The sequence below is a fragment of the Mesoplodon bidens genome (genome assembly GCF_964165515.1).
Source record: "Mesoplodon bidens genome assembly, chromosome: 15".
NCBI lineage: Eukaryota > Metazoa > Chordata > Mammalia > Artiodactyla > Ziphiidae > Mesoplodon > Mesoplodon bidens.
The window spans coordinates 84,068,049-84,094,825 of record NC_138171.1 but is presented as its reverse complement, the minus strand read 5'-3'; the positions used below and the strand labels follow the sequence as shown (position 1 = coordinate 84,094,825).

General features: G+C 41.9%; 1 protein-coding gene across 6 annotated transcripts in view; it reads right to left on the bottom strand.

Moving 5' to 3' along the window:
• Positions 1-26,777, bottom strand: part of RNF216 (ring finger protein 216) — a 173,358-nt gene that overhangs the window by 87,570 nt on the left and 59,011 nt on the right. For all 6 annotated transcript variants that reach the window (XM_081257478.1, XM_081257479.1, XM_081257480.1 and 3 more), the window contains 6 exons: positions 25,892-26,006; positions 22,504-22,643; positions 16,731-16,781; positions 15,110-15,247; positions 13,020-13,168; positions 12,431-12,509 (listed from right to left, as the gene is read on the bottom strand). In XM_081257478.1, the coding sequence (XP_081113604.1) occupies positions 12,431-12,509; positions 13,020-13,168; positions 15,110-15,247; positions 16,731-16,781; positions 22,504-22,643; positions 25,892-26,006 (672 nt within the window). The remainder of the gene's footprint in view (positions 1-12,430; positions 12,510-13,019; positions 13,169-15,109; positions 15,248-16,730; positions 16,782-22,503; positions 22,644-25,891; positions 26,007-26,777) is intronic.

The following is a 26,777-nucleotide window of genomic DNA, read 5'->3' as shown; positions in this document are numbered from 1 at the left end:
GTACAATGGCATTATGTCTACAAAATGCATATACCTTAATTACAACTTTTTTTTTTTTTTTGCGATACGCGGGCCTCTCACTGTTGTGGCCTCTCCCGTTGCGGAGCACAGGCTCCGGACGCGCAGGCTTAGCGGCCGTGGCTCACGGGCCCAGCCGCTCCGCGGCATGTGGGATCCTCCCGGACCGGGGCACGAACCTGTGTCCCCTGCATCGGCAGGCGGACTCTCAACCACTGCGCCACCAGGGAAGCTCCTTAATTAAAAACTACTTTATTGGTGAAAAATGCTAACCATCACCTGAGTCTTCAGCGAGTCATAATGTTTTTGCAATAGTAACATCAAAGATCACTGATCACCATAACAAATATAATAATAATGAAACAGTTTGAAACATTCCAAGAATTATCAAAATGTGCCACAGAGACACAAAGTGAGCAAATGCTGTTGGAAAAACAGCAACAACAGACTTGCTCAATGCAGGGTAGACATAAACCTTCCACTTGTTTAAAAAAAAAAAAAAAAAAGCAGTATCTGTGAAGTGCAATAAAATGAGGTATGCCTGTACAAAAATAAAAACTATTTCTGTACAGTTGAGGGGAAGCAAAAATAAATGTTTTATTCATACTGGCATTTCAGTTTAATGCATGCATATTTTTACCTTTCCCTATTTTGGGTGGATATCTATCTCCCTTTTAAGTAACGACTGCAAACAACAGCAGAGATGGTTATTTATTTGACCTTTATTAGGGAAGGCAGGGTGGGAAGAGGTAAGCAATATTTGCCTTTCTTCGCTTTTATTCTTCTTGGAAACACACAAACACACACCCCTAACTGGAAGACCTAGCTTCTCAAACACAATGTTTGATGTGTTAAGATGTCAAGTAAGGAAGGGTGTGTAGTTATCAACCAAAATCTTTCAAGGATTGAGAAGCCTATGATGAACAGACTCACTACGCTGTTTACTATGGAGAATTTTAAAAAGTGGAAAAAAATATTAAGACAAAAACAGAGTTAAATCCTGAAACCTCGCTCCTACAGTGCCAGCTCTACTCAGTGCTTGTTGGGAGGACGGCTCACAGAGATGGCCTTTCGGATCCACTCTGGATTGTTTGGGGGCGGTAGGGAGGCCCCCCTTTGGGTTCTCAGCTCCACCATTTTACCTCAGTGTCCACTTCATAGGGTGGCTATGGGGACCTACAGGAGCCTAGGGTCCCGCAAGGCACCCTTCCTGACACACCTGCACGCCACTGCAGCTTGAGGTCTTAAGCTGTTCAGCCAGAGCCCTCGGGCTCGGAAGGGAGTGACTCACCTTGAGAGAAGCAGGGGCAGCTGAATGCCTGAGAAGGAATTCCCACACCACCCCACTTCTTTTCTGGACTTGCATTATGCAGCATGGACTTCCATGCCAGTAAAGAAGCCCTCATTTGGGGACTTAAGAATCCTTTTGTTACCCAGACATTTGGTTCTTCTCAACGTTACTTCCTGAATAAAGGTCCTTCCTGATAATGAGAACAAGAGGCTCAAGCTTCATTCATATCTAGATAAATGTCAAGGCCTGTGCTCAGCACACGAGTCAGGGGACTGGCTGGGCCTCAAATTATAGTGCTGCCAATAAGTGCCAACCGTCCACTGTCACAGCTGGAGCTGCCCTGGCACTGACAGCTGGTCCAGGATCATTTACATTCTCTTCACGCAGCCATTGAGCTACTTTAGGCGGCTGCAGATGCCTGTTTTTAGCAACAAACTGGTTCACTGCAGATGTGAATTTTGGTTATATTTTACTGCTGCAGAGTCAGTAACACTGAATGCTACCAAGGATAGGATGGTGCCTGGGAAGCATAAAAAAGATGAGTAGAGAAGAAAGCTGGCAGGTGGGAAAGATACATAAAAACAAATATAAGTGACACTGGGAAAAGATGAGTGGTTACACAGTCACTTCACATTCTCCACTAAAAGACACCAAACTAGGCATTCTTCACAGTTACTCTGATTAAAGGCTTCCCTAATAGCACTTGCTTCGTTAGTATTCTTAAAGCTCCACCTTGTGGTCCTGGTTACCTTTCGGGAAAGCTCTACTTACGTATCTCTGAGTTTATGGAGCAAAGTTATGGTTCTAGACAGTTAGAAAGAGACCCAACAGGGAAGCTGCTGACTCTAAAAAATATTCCAGAAGTATCACTTTCAAATCTCTTTTTAATCTAACACCCTGCAGTCCCACACCAAACCCATCCAATCCACTCCTAAAAGCAGCACATTGAAAACAAACTGATGAATCCTTTATCTGACACAGCACACAGGATGCCGAGGGCCTTGACAAAGGCATTTCATCATATCAATGTAACAAAGACTCTCCCCCCATTTCATCAGAGATACAGTGTCTTACTAACTCTTCAGGGATTTCAGGGGAATGATTCCAGGCATTCAAGCCCATCTCCAGATAATGCATTAATATAAATGCCTCATCTCAGAGTGACAAGTTCCCGGAAATCTAACTGGAGTTTAGATTACTGGCAGTGACATTGCAATAAGGAAGCAGAAGCCCTTAGTCTCACAAGGGCCCAAATTAGCTTGTGGCTCATTTCTTGAAGATTAGGAATCCTCAAGGATTAACAGTTGGTTTAGCCAGGTAGCTGAGGAGAAAGAATGTCTTAAGGAGAATGTGTACAAGTGAAAAAGGTAAAAGCATATGTCTTAAAAACAATGACTCTTTGATGTTAAATTCTGAATGCAAAGAGTGGTTTGCTTTGGTACTAAACCTACAAGAATTCTGTCAATTCTGCTTACAGGACAGTGTTTTGCTGACACACATGCTTTTGAAATGCCCAAGAGAAGACCTTTCTTCATGGAGTGTTAGTGCCACCTTGTGGCGAATCTTTCCATAGTTCCTAATAAGGATCAAACGTTTTACTTTTAAGTTCTCCCTTCTTTTCAAAGGACAGCTGGGAACTTCTCAGTAACCGTTAACCGGCTGTCACTGCCTCAGGTCCCATGAGACAGTTTTCCCTTTATTTCTCACAGTGGGCCAAACACTGCAGATCTTACCCTAATGTAGAAAGCAAGTCTAGAACATGAATGCTGCTGTCCGCAAGTGAGGGTCAGGTTCTGAAGCACACGGTGATCTATAACACTTTATGATGCATTCTCTTCACTGTAAAACACTACTAAGGGACATAAAAAAATGTGAATCACTGGAAAGACTTATTGATAGCAGGACAACATTTTAAAGGTAATACTTTCCTTATAAACTCACCTATAAATTTGATGACTCTAATGCAAATGCTGCCAGCATCCTTAGGTGCCAGCATTCTCTAACTCCTGTGACCTAACTCCTAGAGGGCCTCACCCCAAACCCTCCTGAGCTCCCTGCATTCTGCCCTCTGCCTTCCCCCAGGACTCCCGCCTTTCAATGCTTCTTATTCCTGACTCCAAAATCTTTCTGCAGCCCACATCTCTCCTGTGTTCCTGACCCTAGTCATGTCCCAAATAATTACCGAGCACCTGATATGTGCCAGGTACTGGGGAAAAGTACGCTTACTGAATACGAATACCTCCACCCTCAAAACTCAACATGTGCAAAACAGAGTTGATCTTCTCTCCTGGAACCTTTTTCTATTCTATTTCCAATTTTGTGTGAATAGCATCATCACCCACTTAGTGGCTCAAACCAGAAAAGTGAGTCATCTGGGCTTCTCCCCACCCCCACAGTCAAATATCTCTTTCTAATCCTATCTCCCTACTACCTTTCCTTTTCTCCACCCCTATTGTCAGTTGTGGTTCTCATGATCTGTACCAGTCAGAATGTGCTCGGTTATGCTGTTGGAACAAACTCAAATTTCAGTAGCTCAAAACAAACTTATTTCTACACGTCTATCTTGGCAGAAGGAAAAGAGACAGTGAACCATATGCTCTCTTTTTTAAATTGTGATAAGAAACACATAACACGAAATCTACTCTATTAATGAATTTTAAGTGTACAGTACAGTACTGTTACCTATGTGTGCACTGCTGTGCAGCAGAGCTCTAGAACTTCTGTACCCTGTGTGACTGAAATTCTATACCCGTTGCATAGCAACTCCCCAGTTCCCCTCCCCTGGCAACCACAATTCTACTTTCCGCTTCTATGACTTTGACTACTTTAGCTATGCCTTGTCAGTGGAATCATACTGTATTTGCCTTTTTGTGACTGGCTTATCTCACTTAGTATAATGTCCTCAAGGTTCATCCATGTCGTAGAATCTCCTTCTTTTTAAATACTGAATAATATTCCATTATATGGATGGACCATATTTTCTTTATCTACTGGATATTTAGGCTGTTTCCATATCTTGATTATAAATAATAATGCAATGAACATGGTAGCACAAATATTTCTTCAAGATCCTGTCTTCAATTCCTTTGGATAAAAATCCAGAAGTGGGATTGCTAGACTGTATAGTAGTTTTATTTTTAATTTTTTGAGGACACTTCATACCATTTTCAATAGCAGCTGTACCAATTTACGTTCCCACCAACATCCTGTAATGGTTTCAATTTCTCCATATCCTTGCTGACACTTGTTATTTTTTGCTTTTATTTTGATAGTGGCCACCCTAATAGATATGAGGTGATACCTCACTGTGGTTTTGATTTGCATTTCCCTGATGATTAGTTATACAGAGCACCTTTTCATATACCTGTTAGCCATTTGTATGTCTTCTTCACAGAAATGCCTAGTCAGGACCTCTGCTCATATTTGTTTTTTGTGTTGTTGTTGTTTGTTACTGAGTTGCAGAAATTCCTTATATATTATGGATATTAATGCCTTATCAGATAAATAGGTTGCAAATACTCTCTCCCATTCCAAAGGCTGCCTTTTCACTCTGTTGATTGCTTCCTTTGCTGCCCAGAAGCTTTTTAGTTTGATGCATTCCTATTTGTCTATTTTTGTTTTTGTTGTCTGTGCTTTTAGTGTCAGATTCAGGAAATTACTGCCAAGACTAATGTTAGGAAACTTTCCCCCCATGTTTTCTTTTAGGAATTTTGTAAGTTTCAGGTCATTTGTTTATGTCTTTAATCCATTTTGAGTTAATTTTTGTACATGGTATAAGGTAATGTCTAATTTCAGTTTTTTTACATGTGGTTATCCAGTTTTTCCAGCAACATTTGTTGAAGAGACTATCCTATTGTGTAGTCCTGGCACCCTTGACTATAATATGCATGGATTTATTTCTGGGCTCTCTATTCTGTTCCACTGGTCTCTATGCCTGACTTTATGCCAGTAACATACTGTTTGGATCACTGTGGCTTTGTAACAGGCTTTGAAGTGTGGAAGTGTGAGGCCTCCAGCTTTGTTCTTCCTCAAGATTGTTTTGGCTACTGGGGTTCCATATGAATTTTAGGATTGTTTTTTCTGTTTCTGTAAAAAATGCCATTGGGATTTTTTTTTTTTTTAAGATGTTGGGGGTAGGAGTTTATTAATTAATTAATTTATTTTTGCTGTGTTGGGTCTTTGTTTCTGTGCGAGGGCTTTCTCTAGTTGTGGCAAATGGGGGCCACTCTTCATCGCAGTGTGCGGGCCTCTCACTCTTGCGGCCTCTCTTGTTGCGGAGCACGGGCTCCGGACGCGCAGGCTCAGTAGTTGTGGCTCATGGGCCCAGTTGCTCCGTGGCATGTGGGATCTTCCCAGACCAGGGCTTGAACCCGTGTCCCCTGCATTAGCAGGCAGATTCTCAACCACTGCGCCACCAGGGAACCCCGCCATTGGGATTTTCATAGTGAATGTACTGAATCTGTAGATGGCTTTGGATAGTATGACATTTTAATAACCAACTCACGCACATGGATGTCTTTCCACATACTTGTATCTCCTTTATTTCCTTCAACAGTGTTTTGCGGTTTTCAGTGCATAAGTCTTTCACCTCCTTGGTTAAGTTTATTCCTAAGTACTTTATTCTTTTTGATTCTATTATAAATGGAACCGTTTTCTTAATTTCCTTTTTGGATTGTTTGTTGTTAACATATAAAAACTCAACTGATTTCTGTATGTTGATTTTGTATCCTGCAACCTTGCTGAATTTGTTAGTTCTAACAGGTTAAAAAAAAAAAATTATTTATTTATTTATGGCTGCGCTGGGTCTTCATTGTTGCGCACGGGCTTTTTCTAGTTGCGGTGAGCAGAGGCTACTCTTCGTTGCAGTGCATGGGCTTCTCATTGCAGTGGCTTCTCCTGTTGCGGAGCATGGGCTCTAGGAGTGCAGGCTTCAGTAGTTCTGGCTCGTGGGCTCTAAAGAGCGCAGGCTCAGCAGTTGTGGCGCATGGGCTTAGTTGCTCCACAATTATGTGGGATCTTCCTGGACCAGGGATTGAACCCATGACCCCTATGCTGGCAGGAGGATTCTTAACCACTGCGCCACCAGGGAAGTCCCTTTTCTGATCTGAATGCCTATCTTTTTCTCGCTTATTGCTCCAGCTAGGACTTCCAGTACTAATGTTGAACAGAAGTGGCAAAAGTGATCCTTGCCTTTTTCCTGATCTTAGTGGAGAAGTTTTAGTTTTTCACCAATGGCTGCAGGCTTTTCATACATGGCCCTTATTATGTTGAGGTAATTTCCTTCTACTCCTAGTTTGTTGAGTGTTTTTTATTATGAAAGGGTGATGAATTTTGTCAAATGATTTTTCTGCATCAACTGAGATGATATAATTATCCTTCCGTTAATGTGGTCTATCACACTGATTGATTTTTGTAGAACCATCTTTCATTCCAGGGATAAATCCCATTTGGTCATGGTGTATAATCCTTTTAAGGTGCTGTTGAATTTGGTTTGCTAGTATTTTGTTTAGGAGTTTTGCATCTACATTTGTCAGGAACGTTGGCCTGTAGTTCTCTTGTGGTATCTCTGTCTGGCATTGGAAGTAGGGTGATGCTGGCCTTATAAAATGTATACTTGAGAGGAATGTATATTCTGCTCCTGTTGGGTGGAATGTTTTGTATGTCTGTTAGGTCCATTTGGTTTATAGTGTTGCTCAAGTCCTTTGTTTCCTTACTGATTTTTTTTTTTTTTAAAGAAGATGTTGGGGGTAGGAGTTTATTAATTAATTTATTTATTTTTGCTGTGTTGCGTCTTCGTTTCTGTGCGAGGGCTTTCTCTAGTTGTGGCAAGCGGGGTCCACTCTTCATCACAGTGCGCAGGCCTCTCACTATGGCGGCCTCTCTTGTTGCAGAGCACAGGCTCCAGATGCGCAGGCTCAGTAGTTGTGGCTCATGGGCCTAGTTGCTCCGCGCCATGTGGGATCCTCCCAGACCAGGGCTCGAACCCGTGTCCCCTGCATTAGCAGGCAGATTCTCAACCACTGCGCCACCAGGGAAGCCCCCTTACTGATTCTGTCTGCTTGCTCTATCTATGATTGAAAAATGGAGTAGTGAAATCTACAACTATTACTGAATTGCCTATTTCTCCCTTCAGATATGTCAATGTTTGTTTTGTATGTTTGGGTGCTCTGACAATGGATGCATATATATTTATCCCTGTTATATCTTCCTGGTTAATTGATCCTTTCACCATTATATAATGTCCTTCTCTCTTATGACAGTTCTGACTTACAGACTATTTTGTATGACATAAGAATGGCCACCCTGGCTCTCTTTCAGTTATCATTTGCATGAAATATCTTTTTCCATCCTTTTGTTTCCAATGTGCACCATTTAATTTTTTTAAATACAATTAAATTAATTAATTAATTAATTTTTGGCTGTGTTGGGTCCTTGCTCGCGGGTGGGCCCTCCCCAGCTGCGTAAGCGGGGGCCTCTCCCCACCACAGTGCACCTGCCTCTCACCGCGGTGGCCTCTCCACTGCGGAGCATGGGGTCCAGGCGAGCGGGCCTCAGCAGCCGTGGCGCATGGGCTCAGCAGCCGTGGCTTGCAGGTTCCAAAGCGCAAGCTCAGCAGCCATGGCATACAGGCCCAGCTGCTCTGTGGCGTGTGCGGTCTTCCCGGACGAGGGATTGAACCCACATCACCTGCATTGGCAGGTGGACCCTCAACCACTGCACCACCAGGGAAGTCTGCCATTAAATTTCAAGTGAGTCTTTTGTAGACAGTATATAGTTGGATTAAAAAAAAAAAATCCAGGGCTTCCCTGGTGGTGCAGTGGTTAGGAATCTGCCTGCCAGTGCAGGCGACACAGGTTTGAGCCCTGGTCCGGGAAGATCTCACACGCCACGGAGCAACTAAGCCTGTGTGCCACAACTACTGAAGCCCGTGTGCCTAGAGCCCGTGCTCCGCAACGAGAGAAGCCACCACAATGAGAAGCCAGCACACCACAACAAAGAGCAGCCCCCGCTCGCTGCAACTAGAGAAAGCCCGCACGCAGCAACGAGGACCCAATGCAGCCCCCCTGCCAAAAAAAAAAATCCACTCAGTCACTCTGTGTCTTTTGGTTGGAAATTTTAATCCATTTACATTTAAAGTAATTAATGACAGGGAAGAACTTACTACTGTAATTTTGTTGTTCTCTGTCTTACAGCTTTTTGGTCTCTTTTCCTCTTTTGCTGTCTTCCTTTGTGTTTCATTGAATTTCTCGTAGTGACATGCTTTGATTCCTTTCTTTCTTTTGTGTATATTTATAACAACCTATTTTCAGCTGTTAACAACTGTGATCACATACAAAAACTCTTTATATATTTTCCATACTCTTGTCTTTTAAGTTCTATACAAGAGTTAAAAGTGATTATATACACACGTTACAGTATTCTGTTTGTCTACATATCCACCTTTATCAGTGAGCTTTATACTTTCACGTGCTTTTGTGTTTCTATCTAGCATCCTTTCATTTCAACTCAAATGACTTCCTTTAGCATTTCTTGTAGGGCAGGCCTAGTGGTGATGAACTCCCTAAGCTTTTGTTTATCTGGGAAGGTCTTAATTCCTCCCTCACTTAGTTATGCCAGACACAGTAGTCTTGATCGGCAGGGTTTTTTCCTTTACTTTTTTAGCACTATGAATACATCATCTTACTCTCTTCTGTCCTGTAAGGTTTCTGCTGAGATATACTCTGAGAATCTTTTTTTTAAAATAAATTTATTTATTTTATTTATTTATTTTTGGCTGCACTGGGTCTGCGTGCGGGCTTTCTCTAGTTGCGGCGAGCGGGGGCTACTCTTTGTTGTAGTACGTGGGCTTCTCTTGTTGCAGAGCACGGGCTCTAGGCACGCGGGCTTCAGTAGCTGTGGCTTGCAGGTTCTAGAGCGCAGGCTCAGTAGTTGTGGCGCATGGGCTTAGTTGCTCCGCGGCATGTGGGATCTTCCCGGATCAGGGCTTGAACCCATGTCCCCTGCGTTGGCAGGCAGGTTCTTAACCACTGCGCCACCAGGGAAGTGCTCCTCTGAGAATCTTATGGGAGGCTCACTGTACATGACAAGTTGCTTTTCCCTTGCTGTTTAAAAAATTCTCTTTGTCTCTGACTTTTGACCATTTGATTATAAAATGTCTGGGTCCATCTTAATTGAGCATCTTCATGATGATTATTTGGATTCTTTGTCAAGTAATTCACATACCCCCATTTCTTTAGGGACAGTTTCTGAATATTTATTTTGTTCCTTTGGTTAGACCATGGTTCTTCTTGTGCCTTGTTACTTTGTCAGGATCTATATACATTTGAAAAACAGCCATCTCTCCCCGTCTGTAGACTGGCCGTGTACAGGGAAAAACCTTTACCAATCAGTCGGGCTATAAATTATGGAGGACTCTCAAACCTCTTCTGTGGATGCACCTTCTCTGGACCTATGTGTGTGCATTCCCAATTCAGAGAGGTTTTGCTGGCTTTTTTTTTCAGGAGCTTGTAATCTCTTGCTCCCTCTGGTGTCCGTCTACAGTACTGCAGGTTCTCTGGAGGGGCTGTAAGATGCCCAGCTCTTTTTTGTTCTCAGTAGACCTCAGGCATCTAGAGTATGGTGGGTCTCGAGAATCAGTGCTCTGAGTTGGGCAAGAGAGAAACCAGTCCGTTGAAGAGCTCCCCCCTCCCCTGAAAAGCTAGAACATTGGATATATGTTCCACTCTTCCTTTCTCCTGGAGGGAAAAGCCACAGACACATAATGGCCTCTGTCTGCTATACTGTGGGTGCTTTGTAGCAGCAGCAAGCCTCTCAGCTCTTTTTTTCCTCAGAAGCTTCCAGGCATCTAGAGTATGCAGGGTCCTATCAGTGCTGAGTCAAGTGAGACAGAAACCAGCCCCTTGGGCAGTACCCCAAAAAGCTGGGACACTGGATGCACACTCCAACTCTTCCCCTCCCTAACCAGAAGCTGGGAATTGGGGGTTTTCTCCTGCTCTTTGTACACTACTTGTGTACAAAGAAAGGGGCAAAGGTGAGTGAGCGTATGCTAGTCCAAACCACTGCCTTTGTTCTTGATGATGTGAAATCTGGTGCTCCCTCCTGTCGGTGCTTAGATTCAGGAAAGACATAAGCCAGCCCCTTGGGTAAGCCCTCTGAGAAGTCTGAATGTTAGATGTATGTTCTAGTCTGCTCTTTGCCTCCCCAAGGAAGCAAGAAGTTAGGTGTTTCCTCCCATGTGTGCTATGTGTGCTGGGGGACGGGCTCTGGGGAGTGAGCTCCACTAATTTTCCTACAGGCCTCAAGGCAGCTAACTGCCCTGTATGGAGTGCAGGAGCCTCGTAACTGGTTTCTAGATTTCTCACAAAGGAAACTGGTCCATGTATTGTTGAATCAGTGTTTCTGTGGGGGAAGAATTTGGGGCTACCTATTCCACCACCTTGCTGACATCACCCCTAAGCATTTATTTTACCACTTTTTTTGCAAGTGACCTCTCACCCATACTCACATTTCATGGGCCAAAAGAAGCTACACGGCCCCCTCCAAGCTCAGCAGGGCAAGTATATTCCTCCCACAGAGAGGAAGCAGAATATCTGGGTTTTCTGCCTAGTATCTTAAGAGCCTCTAGGAGGCTTTTACTGATATCCCAGGCTGGATATTCTCAAAATACTCACGGGATGCTGTTTTAGACTCATAGGTACCCTGATACATTCCTGTAACTGTCTCTGGCATTCCAAATCATATATGAGCACTTTCATTGGCAAGGTCTAATTTGGAATCATACCAGGAAATAAAATTCCTAGCTCAAACTAGCAATTCCAGGAGACTCCAGAGGGGGGTGACAGTGATGTGCATCTCTCACCTTGATTACTCAACAGCCAAACAGATCTCCCTGCTTTTTCACTCCCCCATCCTCCTGCCTCAGAATGGCGCTGAAGGCCTGCATGGCTCTGGCCCCTCCCAGTTCGGAAGCCTTTCTCTTCACACTCCCAGTACCAGTCAGTATCCAGGATACTACTGCTCCTTGGACCTACCACGTTCCACATCTTCACTTTCACTTTACTCCCACCCTTTTCGTCCCTTGGCTACCTCCCTTGCTCTCTGTATCTTAGTTCAGGCACTGCCTTCCCAGGCATTCTAGAGCTGAACACACTGGAAGCACACAGGACAGTCAGTGAGTCTGCTTTCTTAGTTCCAAGATTCCAGAGACTACTGAAACATTTGTTATAGCAACAGCCTGGGGTGGGGACAAATTACTAATGGATACATCAATTGTAAGAAAATATCCAGATTTTACACAAATGTTAATGTTGAAAACAAAATGAGTAAGGTTTTAGTCTATCAGTGTAGTTTCTTCTTCCTTTTCCAATATCTACTTTAATTTCTTCACTCCCCAAAAGGCGGAGATATTATAATATTCAACTCTGATACTCTATTTTAGGAAAATGGCTTAAAACATACTTGTCTATGTGGATGCCAATATTATATTCCTTAAAAACTCTTAAGTGGCTTATAAATGGTTGACAAATTTCAAGACATTCTTAGTTCACGGAACAGGAGTCTAAAGGGAAGAAAGATTTTCAGCAGCAAGGCGACTAGACAGCTTTGGTCTCACCTGACACAATCAGTCCTTATGTGAACAGCTGAGTGAATCATCTACCGCATGTGACAGACATGCCACCATGACGCCCAATTCTTTAATCAAAGAAATACCACTTGGACTTTGCAAGTGGCAGGAAGTGTGTGCATGCTCATGTGCGCACACAGAAAAGAAGTATTTGAGCACAAGGGGGTGGTGAAAGAGCAAGCAAGAAAAATACTGGCACAGTGGAATAAACACAGAACCCTTCACATTTTTCACTGCAGTATCTGCCCTTCAGGAAGATGGCATAAAATGGGGATCCAGAGCTGTGTAATTAAAATTCCGTAAGTGGCCCCCATCTCTGCAACGAAGTCAACCGCCATTCACAAAGAACCAATCTTCACTTGCTTTCATGAAAAGGAGAGCACCCAAATCCTCCTCATGGGTCAGCATGCAGACAACCAGCACATACCTGTGCCCCAGAGGCAGTCCATAATACCACAGTTCAAATATGAATCTAGAAAAAATATGTGCCTCCCTACCTTCCGGCAGCGAGGATTGGGACAACTGAACCTCTTCACATCACTGTCCAACAGAGCAGGGAAGCTGCAAGAGGGGCACCTAGAATCAAAACAGCAGAAGGAATATTATTCAGAATATTAAAGCCTGATTTGTTCCATGTGATTATTCATACTAAGATGGAGTTTTCAGCTGGACAGCCACACCTCCTTTTGCTCCTTAACTTTTCCTTAAAACATGGACTGAGGCTCTGCTCTGTGCTGGCTCTCACCAGGAAATGCAGGTGCCATTCTGGGTCCTGCCTCAGTGCAAGTCACTCAGTATTTAACATACCTTTCTGAGAACTCCTTACACACGTCATCTTTCCTCTAACCAACGCACAAGGACTGTACCTATAAGCCAGATGATTAAGAGGTGCCAACGAATGTAGGTAAAAATACGAACTGCAAACTTTTCTATGAATACAATTATTCTCTTTTTTAAAAGCAAGAAATGCCAGAAAACCTGGAGATAGAGCTCTGTTACAGAATTTTCATCACCAATGAAAGGGCCCAGGCAGTCTTCCTGACAGGGAATGAGTTGACAAGTGACACTCTGACTCTGAGGACTCACCTGACGAGCTCATCAGCGTAGGCTGCAGCAACTTCTTCTTCTGCTTTTCGCTCATAGTATTTATACAGGATGGTCTGGGGAAGCACCTTCTCCAGTTCACTGGTTGGGAATGAACATGTGCAGCTGCCTTCCATGCAGCTGAGCTCTGACTAGAATGATACGGTCAGGAGGCAAAGGGAAAAAAAAAATTTAACCAAGTTTTCAGAAACACAAAAAAACTTCAGTGGTTAAATGCATCTTTCAATGGGAAGCAAATAAATCGTGGTTTGGAACACAGACTCTGAGATGGCAAAGGTCCCCTCTTCTGTCCCCTCTTCTCTGAGAAACCACACTCAAAACAAGAAAACCATGAAACAAAAACACAAAGTCCACCTTTGATTCTACCAGAGGACGTCTATCAGCCTAAACCACAATATATGAAGACGGGAAGTAGATGAGGAAGGATAAAATCGCTTAGCAGATTACAGGAGGAAAGTCACAGCTCAGTGTCTGAAAAGCAGATACTCATGATAAGCAAGTTGATTCCCTCTACAGTCCGTGGAAAAGCTGGAGTTCCGAACCTCTTGGAAGGCAGAGATGAGTGGTAGGAGGGGAGGGGATTGACAAAATGCTATTGCACACTTAATAGGCTACAGTATAGTGTAAACATAACTTTTCTATGCACTGAGAAATCAAAGAGTTGTGTGACTCTTTTTATTGTGATATTTGTTTTACTGCAGTGGCCTGGAACCGAACTTACAATATCTTTAAACTATGCCTATATTCTGCTCATCACAACTACTCTGCTCAGTAACTGCTACTCAGGGGACTTCCCTAGTGGCACAGTGGGTTAAGAATCCACCTGCCGATGCAGGGGACATGGGTTTGAGCCCTGGTCTGGGAAGATCCCACATGCCACGGAACAACTAAGCCCGTGCGTCACAACTACTGAGCCAGTGCACTACAGCCCACGAGCCACAACTACTGAGCCCGCGTGCCACAACTACTGAAGCCCGCACGCCTACAGCCCGTGCTCTGCAACAAGAGAAGCCACCACAATGAGAAGCCCGCGCACTGCAACAAAGAGTAGCCCCCCTCGCTGCAACTAGAGAAAGCCCGCCGCAGCAACAAAGACCCAATGCAGCCAAAAATAAATAAATAAATATATTTATAAACAAAAAACAAAAAACAAAAAAACCCCTGCTACTCAGTCCTTGACTAAATTACAACCGATTTTAGAATAATTGATGTCAAGTGGTTTGATTATTGGTGGGGCATTTATGAAAAGAAATTTTGGTTTTTAAGTGTTCATTAAGACAAAACAAAACTCCTTTCTATATTGTATGTTGGTGTCAAGAGAAACTGACTTTGGACAGAGAAATATAATCTTATATAAACTATTATTCATTTTATGGGTCTTCCCTGGTGGCGCAGTGGTTGAGAGTCTGCCTGCCGATGCAGGGGACATGGGTTCGAGCCCTGGTCTGGGAGGATCCCACATGCCACAGAGCAACTGGGCCCGTAAGCCACAACTACTGAGCCTGCGTGTCTGGAGCCTGTGCTCCGCAAGGAGAGGCCGCAACAGTGAGAGGCCCGTGCACCGCGATGAGGAGTGGCCCCGGCTTGCCGCAACTGGAGAAAGCCCTCGCACAGAAACGAAGACCCAACACAGCCAAAAATAATAAATAAATTAATTTTAAAAATATTATTCATTTTAATACAACTATATAAAATGTTTTAAAAATTCTGTTAAAAAATACTAATTTGCAGCCTCAAATGTTCAAACAGCCTGCAAGATTCTCTTTTTTGAGTTCATCCTTCATTTTAATTTCAAACAGAAGATGACTGAAGAAGTTGGTGCTCCGGTGAGCTGGGCGTGAGAGCATGGAAGAATTAAACCATTCCCTGAAAAGAAATCTGCTGTGCTTCAAACCAACATAATCACACAAATCAAAGGCTGTCTAGGAATCACACACATTAGCATGTCTTAACAGAGTTCCATATCACCTCAGAAAAGGCACTTCCATGAGGCATTTACACTTGTCTATACATGTGGTGTCCTCAAACTCTGTGAATATTTCCTATGTATGGACACATTGTACGGTTTTTACCTTTCCAGATCCAAAGACTGCCTCTTGGGCATATCTGATGAGACACTCTTTGCAGAACAAGTGAGCATCTGCACACTGCGTCAGTTCCTCAAATGGAAATTCCCCATAGCAGCAGCGGCACTCAATCAACTGGCCATCCTGCAAGCCACCAGAAACACACATGAAATTCCCTACACTCAAGTAGAGGGGGAAGCCATGTTTCATATTCCCCCACCCCCAAATACATTCTGAGGTGAAAAGCAATCCCTAGAAGCCATAAAACAATGATGAGCTGTTTTTTTTTTTTTTTTTTTTTGCGGTACGCGGGCCTCTCACTGTTGTGGCCTCTCCCATTGCGGGGCACAGGCTCTGGACGTGCAGGCTCAGCGGCCATGGCTCACGGGCCCAGCCGCTCCGCGGCATGTGGGATCTTCCCGGACTGGGGCACGAACCCATGTCCCCTGCATCGGCAGGCGGACTCTCAACCACTGCGCCACCAGGGAAGCCCAAGCTGTTTTTCCTGTATAAATCTAGCTTAAGATGCTAGTACAAGTATTAATACGTAGCTAAAGACAGTGAGAGTTTCATGGTTTTTGGGGGGTATTCTTTGGTATCATCCTTTGTATAAAGTTATCATATTCATGAACTCCATGGTACCAACAGAACTGTAACATCTATAATCAGATGTTAACATAACAGTCAGGGACAAGTGGCATGAGGGATATTATTTTTAAAGTTTTGGGCTTCCCTGGTGGTGCAGTGGTTAAGAATCCGCCTGCTAGTGCAGGGGACACGGGTTCGTGCCCCGGTCTGGGAAGATCCCACATGCCGTGGAGCAACTAAGCCCGTGCACCACAACTACTGAGCCTGTGCTTTGAGCCCGTGAGCCACAACTACTGAGCCCGCACGCCTAGAGCCTGTGCTTTGCAACAAGAGAAGCCACCACGATGAGAAGCTCATGCACTGCAACGAAGAGCAGCCCCCGCTTGCTACAAGTAGAGAATGCCTGTGCACAGCAACGAAGACCCAACGCAGCCAAAAATAAATAAATAAAATAAGTTAAAAAAAAAAAAGTTGGATTTTGCTCCTTATTATAAGACAAGAGTGCGATGGGGTCACGACTCAGCCCAAGCTTTATCTTAAGTGACTACTGAAGCTATATAAAGCAGCATCTCAAGTACTGCGAGTACCAGGAAACTTATGCTTTTTATTAAGGGCAGTGATTGATCCAGTCACTAGTCCATTTCTACCATGTTAGAAAAGGCCACTACATGAGGATGACTGACATACAAAAGCCATGTGGTCCTGAGGTTAGACACATCTCTTCCTTCTAACTCTATAAGTGATACGTGAATCCTAAATTTTGCTCTAAAAGTCTATCCAATGGATTCCAGGCAATGTTTTTTAAGGGGCACGACTCTAACAATATTATCTTCCCTCCAAATCTGATCCAATTTGGAAGCAAAAGTGACTATAATGGTTTAAGTACCTGACTGTAACTTAGCCGAAGCTCAAACTCAGCAGATCAACAGCAAAGGTTATACGGGAACCAATTTGTCATCAAAATGCTCAGGAAATGTGAGAAGAGAAAACAGCTAATGAAAATACCCAGAATAAATTGATTAGGTGAGATTTTAACTACCTTTTGATACTGTTCTTCATTCATCTGCAGGGCAAGCAAAAAGTCTTCATGCTGAGGAACAAAAAACCATACACACAGATGCAAATTTAGTCAAGATGCCACAAACCATTTAGCATTTACTTTCATAAACATAAAAAAACCCTATTATTAATACTCATCTTTTCAGTTACACAGTTTAGTAGTTTAAAAAGTTACCTGAGAGTAAATTTAAAATGCATCAGAACACTACACATGAAAAAGGAAACCATATAAGTACCAGAATATATGGGGGAAATTCCTTAAATCTGACTCAAAATATAGAAGGAATAAAAGACTGACATAAAACACTTATGAAGAGTACAGAATAGCATAAGCCAAAAAAAAAAAAAATGAATGGGTAAAAACCAAGCTTGACAACATACTTTGTTGGTGAGGTTAGCGGGAAACAGGCACTCTTGTACATCACTGGTGGGAATGCAAAACAGTACAACCACTATGGAGGGGAATTTGGCACCATATGACAGTTACGTAAGTTTTTACACTCCAATTCATCAATCGCACTTGTAGGAATCTATTCCAAAGTTACCCTGGGGCAGAAATATGAAGTGATGTATGCGCAAAGTTATTTATCATGGCACTATTTATAATAGCAAAAAACTGGAAACAACCCTGAATGTCCCTCAATAGGGGAATAATTGAATCAACTCTGGTACTGCAGACAATGGGACACTAGGCAGTTTTAAAAAGGAAAGAGAAAAATCTCCATGGATTGCTGTGGAGTCAAGAAGCACAGTTAAGTGAAAAAGGCAAGGGTAGAACAGTGTGTACCTTTTAATAAGAAAGAAAGGTTTATAAATAAATATATATATATATATACACATATATGCTTTTACATAAAATAAGAAAAGACAAACCAAAAACTATTAATAATGGTTATGTATAGAGGGAGTTAGAGGACATGGGGAGGACAGACAGGACAGAGGCTAGATCTCTCTGAATGTTCCTTGTTTTATAGTTTTGACTTTAAAAATACTTTACGTAACTGAACAACAGAATTAAATGAAAAAGAAATTAAAAACCAATTCCTTAAAACTTAAAAATAAACAAATAAACTTCTTTGCTTACCAAGTTAATGGCATAACCACACACTTATTTCAAGTAACTTTATAATATTTTAATTTCAAATTCCTAATCTAAGTTATAAATAAATCCTAGACCATATTTAGCAATATTATTGGTAATAATACTGGGTTGTTATTTGGGATCTACTAAGTATACAACATAGGATAAAGGAAATAAGCCGTTATGGTAATGTAATTAAGAGCCAAGATTTTCAGCATAAGAGAAAAGAAATGCTTACATAAAATGAAAGAAGTAAAAAAAAACCTGTAAACCAAAGTTGAAATAAAAATCTTAGTATGAATTTCCACTAAAAGAAAATATGACACCTTGGAAAAGTTGGTGATTCCAGGTCCAGGTTAGGAAAAGCAGAAGTTGAACCTGGGTCACCAGGTGTGCCAGAAAGCAAGGATACTGTCAAAGACGACTAGGTCCAGGACAGAGGAACTAACTTGAAGGTGACACCACTGGCCAAAGAAGGGACAATTTGGACATCAAAAAGATGACCACAACCATCTTGCCAATACTTCAACACTTCTCTGATGAGACTGGCAGTGATATTAGCAAATGTGGTGTTTTGATACTATACTATGAAATGTGCCAACATCTGGAAGGTCTACATAACTCAGTGAATCGGTGTTTATGATAAAATCATGCATGGGTGAAAGATCTATTCGAACTGCAAGCTACACTAACAGATTTTAATGTAACAGATACAGTCACAGGTAACTCTATGACAGCTGCATCAAGATGACAATTCTCCAAAAGTCCAAATTCTGCTTGAGATCCAGAATTTTATCATTGGTCATAAATAATCACTTCATTCATTTTTTTTTTTTTTTTTGTGGTCCACGGGCCTCTCACTGTTGTGGCCTCTCCTGTTGTGGAGCACAGGCTCCGGACACGCAGGCTCAGCGGCCATGGCTCACGGGCCCAGCCGCTCCGCGGCATGTGGGATCTTCCCGGACCGGGGCACGAACCTGTGTCCCCTGCATCGGCAGGCGGACTCTCAACCACTGCGCCACCAGGGAAGCCCCCACTTCATTCATTTTTGAGAAAATTCCTGCTAAATACCTAATTTTGAATAATCATAGTTTTTCTGTCAGTCATTTTTTCAAGTAAAAATGGTGGGTTTTTTTCGGGGGGTGGGTAGGGAGAAGGGCCTAATTCAGCAGCTTGCAATTCGATGTTACAAATGTTTCTCCTTGAGAAAACCATCATAGTCAGTATGCAGCAAAAGCACTTTGTGCATACATTCGGCCCTCCATATATGCAGGTTCTGTATCCACAGATTCAACAACCTCGAATCAAAATTATTTGGGGGAAAAAAAATTCTAGAAAGTTCCAAAAAGAAAAACTTGAATTTACAGTGTGCTGCCAATTATTTACAGAGCATTTACATTGTATTAAGTGTTGTAAGTAATCTGGAGATGATTTACAGTATCCGGGGGGATGTGTGTAGGTTATATGCAAATACTATGCCATTTTATACAAAGGACTTGAGCATCTACAGATTTTGGTATTTGTGGTGGGGGTCCTGGAACCAACCCCCTGTGGATACAGAGGGACAATTGTACTTCCCATTTTGTCATACAGAGTATTGAAAAGATGTTTTCAAGGGTTAAAATTTCATAAAGTAATAATTTCAACTGCTTCATCAAAGCATCAAATACATTTTTAGACGACATGGGCTTTTTTTGTTGTTGTTTTAAATGTGAGTGCATGGTGGTGAAGAAAGTAATGATTTCCAGTAGAGTTTGGTGCCACTGGCTTGATTCACCCTAAGGCACCATTACTTTTGTTCCTCAGTACAAATTCAACAATGTGAAAAAGGTAAATATTGTCTTATCATGATAAGAGATCTGACGTTGCAGACATCCTAAAGAGTCTTGGGAAACCCAGGGGTCCATGGGGCAAATTTGAGAGTTGCTGGTCTAGAAAACACATATAGGCACACTTCATTTTACTGCACTTTGCAGACAGTGCCTTTTTTTTTTTTTTAAAAACAAACTGAAGGTTTGTGGTAACCCTGCATCGAGCAAGTCTATCAGTGCCATTTTTCCAACAGCATTTGCTTACTTCATGTCTTTGGTCACATTTTGGCAATTCTTGCAATATTTCACTTTTTCATTATTATTATTACTGTATTTGTTATGGTGATCAGTGATCTTTGATGTTACCATTGCAACTGTTTTGGGGTGCCATGAACTGCACCCATATAAGACAGTGAACTTAATTGATAAATGTCATGTGTGTTTGGACTGTTCCACTGACTGGCCATTCCCCATCCTTCTCCCTCTTCTCCCGCCTCCCTATTCCTTGAGACGCAACAATGCTGAAATTAGGCTAATTAATAACCCTACAATGGCCTCTAAGCATTCAAATGAAAGGAAGAGTGGCCCATCTCACTTTAAATCAAAAGCTAGAAAAAATTTAAGCTTAGTGAGGAAGACATGCCGAAAGTCGAGACAGGCCAAAAGCTAGGCCTCTTGCACCAAACAGTTGGCCAAGTTGTGAATGCAAAGGAAAAATTTTTGAAGGAGATTAAAAGTGCTACTCCAAAGAACACACAATGATAAGAAAGTGAAACAGCCTTACTGCTGATATGGAGAGAGATTCAGTGGTCTGGACAGAAGATCAAACCAGCCACAATATTTCCTTAAGCCAAAGCCTACTCCAAAGCAAGGCCCTAACTCTCTTCAATTCTATGAAGGCTGAGAAAGGTGAGAAAACTGCAGAGTCTGAAGCAGGCCGAGGTTGATTCCTGAGGTTTAAGGAAAGAAGTCATCTCCATAACATAAAAGTGCAAGGTGAAGCAGCAGATGCTGACGCAGAAGCTGCAGCAAGTTATCCAGAAGATCTAGCTAAGATAATTAATGAAAGGTGGCCACACTAAACAACAGATTTTCAAATGTAGACAAAACAGCCTTATATTGAAAGAAGATGCCATCTAGGACTTTCACTGCTAGAGAGGAGAAGTCAATGCCTGGCTTCAAAGGACAGGCTGACTCTCTTGTTAGGGGTTAATGCACCTGATGACTTGAAGCTGAAGCCAGTGCTCCTTTTACCATTCCAAAAATCCTAGGGCCCTTAAGAATTAGGCTAAATCTACTCTGCCTGTGCTCTATAAATGGAATAACAAAGCCTGGATGACAGCATATCTGTTTATAACATGGTTTACTGAATATTTTAAGCTCGTTGTTGAGAACTACTGCTCAGAAAACGATTCCTTTCAAAATATTCCTTTACTGCTCACTGAAATGCTCCTGGTCACCTAAGAGCTCTAATGGAGATGAACGAGATTAATGTTTTCATGCCTGCTAACAAAACATTCATTCTGCAGCCCATGGTTCAAGGAGAATTTTTGACTTTCAAGACTTATTATTTAAGAAATACATTTTGTAAGGCTTATAGCTGCCATAGTGATTCCTCTGATGGATCTGGGGCAAAGTCAACTGAAAACTTCTGGAAAGGATTCACCATTCTACATGCAAAGAGGAACATTCATGATTTATGGGAAGATGTCAAAATATCAACACTAACAGGAGTTTGGAAGAAGCTGATTTCAATGGAGAAATTAATTGCAGATGTGGCAGAAACAGCAAGACACCTAGAATTAGAACTGAACTGCTGCAATCTCATAATAAAGCCTTAATGGGCAAGGAGTTGCTTTTTATTGATAAGCAAAGAAAGCGGTTTCTTGAGATGGAAACTACTGGTGAAGATACTATGAAGACTGCTGAAATGACAACAAAGGATTTAGAAAATCACATAAACTTAGTTGATAAGGCAGCAGCAGCAGGATTTGAGGAGACTGACTCCAATTTTGAAAGAAGTTCTACTGTGGGTAAAATGCTATCAAACAGCACTGCATGCTACAGAGAAATAATTCATGAAAGCAAGAATCGATCGATTCAGCAAACTTCATTATTGTCACATTTAAGAAATCTGGACAGCCACCCCAGCCTTCAGCAAGCACCACTCTGATCAGTCAGCAGCCACCAACACTGAGGCAAGACCCCTCACCAGCAAAAAGATTATGACTCGCTGAAAGCACAGACGATGGTTAGCATTTTTTAGCAATAAAAGTATTTCTTTTTTTAAAAAAAGTATTTCTTAATTAAGGCATGGACATTGTTTTTTTTAGACATAATGCTATTGCACACTTACTAGACTACAGTGTAGTGTAAACGTAACTTTCCTATGCACTGGGAAACCAAAAAATTCATGACTAGCTTTATTGCAATATTCACTTTATTGCAGTGGTCTGGAACTGAACCCACAATATCTCCGAGGTCTGTCTGTATTAAATAACCAATATATGTATATTCCAGTTGACTTGCACATTTGATAGCATATTTGGAAGAATTAAAGAGCTAAATGGAATCTGTTTTTTCCTCCATTTCCTCTAATTTCCACCATTAGAGGGTGAAGGAGGTGAAACAGATGTGTTTACTAAGCTCCAGTTAAAATTCTCTAACATAAATCTGATTTATGAAACTGTGAACTTCAGTCAGTATCATTATAAAACCTAGTTTTGTTTTCCTTTTAAAAGTTTTCTAGTTTATTCAAATGAATCACTTGAAAGAAAAGGCAAATCTTATAAGACAGTTTTATACTATGCCCTAACAGCAAACCAGAATCCCAGAAACGCATTCCAAGCACATCTTCCTACCTCTGCCATCTCTTTGATTTTCTGCTCATAGAACTCCTGCTCTTGCTGCACAGCTGGAAGGAGAGCACGCCGGTCATAAGACCTACAATGTCGCCGCTTATTTTCCAGAAAGAACATCCTCTTTTCTATTTTTTTGTTACCTAGAAGATAAATGACAATGCAAAATCATGCAGACAACTGTTCTGCTAGGAATCAGGCAGCCATCCCAGTCCTCTGTGGCCTGGTTCTACAGAGGACGGTTAGTGACTCTCCCATAACATATTCTCTGGGGGAAAACTGGGCTCCTTACCATTCCCTAACATTCCACGCACTTCCCGACTCTCTTCCTCTCCACCCCTCCCTCGCTCCTGCTTATTATAATCCAACTGGAAGGTCTCTCCTAGCCTGTTAGTACTGCACTGTGTGAATATACCACAATTTATTGTGCATTCACTACTGAGGACAGGCAGGTTTACAGTTTTGGGTTATTATGACCAGAGCTGCTATACATATGCCTGCAACTCAGCTGAGAATACATGAAGGAGTAGAATTGCCGGATCAGCTTAGAAAACAGTGCCAGTTTTCCAAAGTGTCTGTGCCAATTTACACTCTCCCCCCACCAGCAATATATGTGAGTTTCAATCGCTCCACATTGTCCTCAACACCTGATGACATCAGTTTTTAATTTGAGCCATTCTGGGAGGTGCACACGTGTTTCATGTATGTTTAAAAATTTTTTTATTTTGAAAATTTCAAAGACAGAAAAGAGCAGTACGTAGATTTACAATAAATAACACTTAGAATAAAAGCTAACAAAATGACAAATGTCAAATCTTGCAGTTGGTCTGATTTAGGTTTTGTATTTCTTTGGTTGATTTGGTAATGTACATTTTCTAGAAAACTGTCTATTCCATCCAGATTTTCTATTTACTCAAGAAACCTTGATAATCTCTTTTGATTTTATCAATATTTACTATACACTGATACACTTTATTTTCCCTCTCTTTTCTCTTGTTCACTCTCACTAGTTTTTTTTTTTTTTTTTTTTTTACTCTCACTAGTTTTTAAAAATTAAAACATTTTTTTTCATTGATTATTTAGAAAACCAGTTTTTGGTTCTCTATTCTGTTCCATCTATCTGTCTATATTTCTGCCAAGCCCACCTGGTTTTCTTTTTAAAGAGTATTTTATTTATTTATTTATTTATTTAATTTTATTTTTTTGGCTGCGTTGGGTCTTAGTTGCAGCACACGGGATCTTTGTTGCGGCATGCAGGATCTTTCCTTATAGCACTCGTACTTAGTTGCCCTGCGGCATGTGGGATCTTAGTTCCCCGAGCAGGGATTGAACCCGTGGTCCCCTGCATTGGAAGGTGGATTTTTAACCACTGGACCACCAGGGAAATCCCAAGACCACCTGATCTTAATCACTGTAGCTATGTAGTAAGTCTTGAAATCCAGTAGTCTGATTTCTCCCACTTTATTCTTTTTAATAATCACTGGGACTTCTCTGGTGGTGGAGTGGTTAAGAATCTGCCTGCCAACGCAGGGCACACGGGTTCGAGCCCTGGTCTGGAAAGATCCCACATGCCACGGAGCAACTAAGCCCGTGTGCCACACTACTGGGCCTGTGCTCTAGAGCCCTCGAGCCAAAACTACTGATAAATAAATTTATTAAAAAAAATAATTTTAGCTATTCTAGTACCCTGCCTTTCCGTATAAATTTTAGGATACCTTGCCTGTATCTACAAAAAAATCTTGCTGGGATTTTGACAGAAATTACACTAAGCATGGTACCAATTTGGGGAAGATTTCTTCACTGAGTCTTCCAATCCATGAACATAGTACGTTTCTACGTTTATTTATATTTTCTTTGATTTCTTTCTTCAGTGTTTTGTAGTTTTCATCATAAGTCCTGTACATGTATTGTTAGATTCACATCTAAGTATTTAATTTTTTTCAGAGCGACTTTACTTTTCAATTTACTTATTTATTTATGGCTGCGTTGGGTCTTTGTTGCTGCGCGCAGACTTTCTCTAGCTACAGTGAGTGGGGGCTACTCTTTGTTGCGGTGCGTGGACTTCTCATTGCGGTGGATTCTCTTGTTGCGGAGCATGGACTCTAGGTATGTGGGCTTCAGTAGTTGTGGCACGTGGGCTCAGCAGTTGTGACTCATGGGCTCTAGAGCGCAGGCTCAGTAGTTGTGACACACCGGTTTAGTAGCTCTGTGGCATGTAGGATCTTCCCGGACCAGGGATCAAACCCGTGTCCCCTGCATTGGCAGACAATTCTTCACCACTGCGCCACCAGGGAGGTCCCAGGAAGGTACATTTTTGGCTCAATATAAAGGAAGAACTTTCTAAAAGACATAGCTGACCAACAAGGGAGTAGGTCATCTTGTGAAGTGGTACTTTCTTTTCTCTACCACTGAAAGTCAGAAACAAATACTGAATGACTATGTATTAGGGATGCCTAGTCTAAACTGTGGATAAATTCAGATGAATGAAAAACCACCTGTACACTGTCCCCACTTCCATTCTGCCACAGATCTGTGAGAACGTCATGTCAGGAGAGGACTGCTTCACAAAGTAGCTTGGCGAACTTAGAAGTCAGAGCCTAGGACGTTCTCTTTTAGATCCTGAAGAGTTCAAAAGTTCAAATACTTTCCAACTCTATAACTATCTCATGGATTTTTCATTTAGTCACACCTGAAGTCAAGTTATGAAATTAATTACAGATGTAATGGAAAGACACATAGGAGAAAAGAAAAGGGAAATATTCTTATTTATGACATAATCTACAGGAAAAGTTGAAGTGGACTCTTTTCTTAGACACAAGCAACTAAGATCAAATTTGTTACAAAATTCAGCAAGTTTACCTTGGCGGGGGGTGGGGAGTTAGACCTGAAGTAACCTCTTTGAAAGAGCTTTCAGCAGTTACTTCATCAATATGAATAACAGAATTTTAAATAAACAGCTTAAGTGGCAGTTTAAGAGCTGTCTGGCTTTTTTATGTGTAGAAGCCACTCTCTCAGGTGTGTAAGTGACTCCTCTGCAGTAAGCAATCAATCACTGGTCTAGCTTTTACTATGTAGTGATAAGGTTAATTCTTGTCAAACCTTCAAGACCTCTTTTCCCCCCAAGCTGAAGAATGTCCCCAAACACTTTTCCACATGTGAGTCTAACACTACACACAATTTTCCTGTCATGGTATATCCTAAACAGAAAGATGACAAACGTAGCCACCTTCTAAAAACACCAATGTGCCATCAAAGCAGTCATGTCAGTGACACTCCTCAGACTGCTGTAACAGGGCACTTCTAAGCAGCCACACCACGACTCCCCTTACGGGCTGCGTGGAAGCAGATGGCTCTGCAAACACCATCAGCAACACTCACATTTGGCCATTACCTTGTTCAAATTTGAAATCTATGTAAGAATACTGATTCATTTCTTTTCTCTTTTTTCTTTTTCCACTGGTTTCTGGTGATAGCTCCTGCCATTTTTTAATGGCATCAGAAAAGGCCTAAAAATTGAGAAAGGGAAAGGTTACCGCTGTAAATGGGACAAAAAAAGTACATGAAACATCGGCAATCCCCAAATCTCATGACTCACAGCTATCTTCCCTACATGGCTTACCAGAAAAGGCAGCAGCAAAATAAACAGGTAGCATTTCATTATCTTCATTTTCTCTTTCAACTGCTATAATGGTAGAACCAAAATGCTTACTGATAAAGGTACACAAGAAAATAGAAACTACTGAAGCTGTCCTTGAATAAGCACAGCTTAAATCACATAAGAAATGGCTACAAGTTATATTTTACAGGCAGCATCTTACATGGTGTTTCCCTGGTCAACACTCCCTCCTCCACTTCCCCCACATTCTCATTGCTTTCACCCACATCCCCACTTTGTACTGAACACTGAGTGCAAAATTCTTATGCCAGTGATAATCCCTTTTCTTCCATTCCTTTAGCTTCTCCCCCTTTTTAGATCTTTCCAATAGGCATTTAAAGATGCTCAAGTCTCTGCCATCTTAAAAAAAAAGAAAACCTTTCATTCCCTGACCTCCTTCCTCTTCCAGCTACCGGCCCTTTTCTTCCTCCTCTTCTTTGTAGCCAAACTTATCAAAAGAGCCATCTGTACATCATTCCATCACCTCGCCTCCCACAAGCGGCCAACTCCCTCTAATCTGGCCTCTACCTCACCTTTCCACTTGCTAATCTTCCTAACACGGGGCTAACTCCTCATCTCACTGGATCTCTCAGCAGCACAAACAATGCTGCCTGCTCCACTC